The sequence below is a fragment of the Chenopodium quinoa genome, unplaced genomic scaffold, assembly GCF_001683475.1.
Source record: "Chenopodium quinoa cultivar QQ74 unplaced genomic scaffold, ASM168347v1, whole genome shotgun sequence".
Taxonomy (NCBI): Eukaryota; Viridiplantae; Streptophyta; class Magnoliopsida; order Caryophyllales; family Amaranthaceae; genus Chenopodium; species Chenopodium quinoa.
Window position 1 is genome coordinate 1,867,304 of NW_018744072.1, and position 3,097 is coordinate 1,870,400.

The 3,097-nt window shown below is 37.0% G+C and overlaps 1 protein-coding gene across 1 annotated transcript; it reads left to right on the top strand.

The window, feature by feature from the left end:
- Positions 1–1,589: 1,589 nt before the first annotated feature.
- LOC110691303 (uncharacterized mitochondrial protein AtMg00860-like) lies at positions 1,590–2,000 on the top strand. Its single transcript, XM_021868224.1, has one exon. The coding sequence runs from the start codon at positions 1,590–1,592 to the stop codon at positions 1,998–2,000; it is 411 nt and encodes a 136-aa protein (XP_021723916.1).
- Positions 2,001–3,097: the final 1,097 nt, after the last annotated feature.

Sequence of the window (3,097 nt, forward strand, 5' to 3'; positions counted from 1 at the left end):
TAGTCTGTACAATCATTCAACTACATGTTATTTGATGGAAAAATGAAAGAGCTACTCATACTATTATATGTTCAAAATACCTAAAAAAATTATCTACATATTGAATAAATACGTAGTTGATCCAAAATTTTATTGAATTTATATTTTTCTTAAAAAAAAGGTCCTGAACTAAAATCATTGATTGTCTTCAATCCTTTCTCCAAGGCATAAAGGAATACCAAATTAAGACAAATTATGATATTCTAAACACATGAGGAAAAACCGAACTTACAATGTTACTTTGAATTGACTCATAGGATGTTTTGTATAATTTTCCTTCTTTCCTTTTCCGACTTTCTTTGTACTAATGTGCTTGAGATGGTGGCCTCTTTTCAGCATCCAGTTGTTGCTAAAAACAAAATCAAGGTATAATGGAGTTTGGAAAAAAATTACAATCCGTAGTGAGACAATAAAAAATAAAAATAAATCATAATACAGATAAATATATATTACCAACTCATATTGCTTCCTCGCAAAGCTCTTAGGACCCATAGTGTGTCTATCCTTTTGATTCATGCTCATTTCTTTTTTTTCTTTTCACTAACCTCCTGTAAAGTTTTGTTTGATTCTGGTACAACTTTTTCTTTTATTTCAAAAGTCAATGTTTCAAAGCTATCGCACTGTTTGAAAATCGTAGATGTCATAGATGTACCTATAGTTATTCCTACGGGAGGGGTAGTACAGTGTACCAAAACCGTTAAGGATGTGCCATTAAAGATCAAAGGAAAGGTCTTTTTGTCTGACCTCGTTGAATTTGGGTTGAGTGACTTTGATATCATCTTAGGAATGGATTGGTTGAGTAATTATAATGCGGAGATTCGTTGTCGATCATAGAAAGTGTAATTAAGTACAGCTGAAGGGTGAGTTGGTTACAAATTGGAAGCATGGTGAAGCAAAGTTCCCAAGGATCATCTTTGTGATGAAGTTGGCTAAGTATATAAAGAAGGAACATCCAGTATATTTTTGTAGTGTAAGGAACTTGAATCACGAAGAAATAGCTAAGCCTGAGAACATAGAAGTGGTGAGTGAGTTTCTGGATGTGTTCCCAGAAGAGATTTCAAGGATGCCACCCAAGAGGGCAATTGATTTCACAATAGAGTTGGTCCCAGGGACAACACCTATTTCCAAGGCACCATATTGAATGGCACCTGCAGAAATGAGTGAGTTAAAGGAGCAATAACAGGATTTACTAGAAAAGGGGTACACTAGACCAAGTTCATCGCCTTGGGGAGCTCCACTGTTGTTTGTTAAGAAAAAGGATGGAAGTATGAGGTATGTATTGATTATAGGGAGTTGAACAAGGTTGCCATAAAGAACAAGTACCCATTACCAAGGATTGATGCCCATTTGACCAATTAAGGGGTGCATCTGTGTTTTCCAAGATTGATTTAAGGTCTGGATACCATCAGTTGAGGATCGCAGACAAAGATATTCCCAAGACTGCATTTAGAACAAGGTATGGACATTATGAGTTCATAGTAAAGCCATTTGGATTAACGAATGCTCCAGCAATCTTTATGTAATTGATAAAAAGGGTATTCTATCCATTTATGGACAAGTTTGTCGTAATGTTCGTAGATGATATACTGGTGTATTCGAAGAATAAGGACGAACATGTAGAACATTTGAGGGCAGTTTTACAAACTTTAAGGGAGAATAAACTCTATGCGAAGTTTTCCAAGTGTGAGTTTCGGCTAGAAAAAGTAGCATTTCTGGGTCACTTGGTGTTCAAGGATGGGGTAGAAGTAGATCTAACAAAGATTGAGGCAGTGAAAGGATGGCTTTCGCTAAAGACGGTGTCTGACATTAGGAGTTTCATAGATTTAGCAGGGTATTATAGGCGTTTTGTGAAGGACTTTTTAAAAATTGCTAAGCCTTTGACCTCTCTAATGAAGAAAGGCAAGAAGTTCAAGTGGGACGAGAAATGTAAGGAAGCGTTCCAACTCTTGAAGCAAAGTTGATTATAGCACCAGTGCTAACATTGCCAGATGATAGTGGGATCTACGATGTATATAGTGATGCATCCAAGAATGGTCTGGGATGTGTGCTTACGCAAAATGGAAAGGTGATTGCATATGCATCAAGACAATTAAAACCCCATGAAGTAAACTACCTTTCTCATGATTTAAAATTAGCTGCAATCATTTTTGCACTAAAGATTTGGAGGCATTACTTGTATGGAGTGAAATGTAGGATTTACACAGACCATAAAAGTTTGAAGTACATTTTCACCCAAAGGGATCTAAACTCACGCCAAAGGAGGTGGTTAGAATTTGCAACGGACTACGACTTAGACATATATTACCATGAAGGGAAGGCAAAAATAGTTGTAGACGCTCTAAGTCGTAAGACTAGTCATGGATAGACCACTTTGATAGTGGATGATGAGTTGTGTAGGGAAATGAGGAAAATGAACCTAGAAGTGGTAGAATAGGGAGTACCAGCAGGTATACTTGCGAATCTAAGCATTCAACCAACAATATTTGATGAGATAAGGGAAAATCGGGCAGGAAATGTTAAGTTGGATAGGATTCGTGAGAAAATAAAGCAAGGAAAGGCTACAGAATTCAAAAATCAGGAAGATGAGAGTTTAAGGTACAAGGGTAGATGGTGTTTACCACAAAAATGTGAGGAAGTAAAGAGAAAATTAATGGAAGAAGGTCACAATACACCATTCTCAATACACCCAGGAGGGGACAAGCTATACAAAGACTTGAAAAAGATGTATTGGTGGCCTAGAATGAAGAATGAAGTTGCGGAATTTGTAGCGAAGTGTCTAACTTGTCAAAAGGTGAAAATAGAGCACAAGAGACCGCAAGAAACAATGCAATCATTGGAAATTCCTGGATGGAAATGGAATTGCATTTCGATAACTTTATGACTTGCCTCCCAAAGTCCAAGAGTGGAAATGATTCCATTTGGGTCGTGGTGGATAGACTTACTAAATTTGCAGTGTTCATACCAACGAAGGAGACCTGGAAGATGAAGCAACTTGCAAAAGCTTACATCAAGAATGTTGTGAGGTTACGTGGAGTTCCAAAGGATATTGTGTCTGATA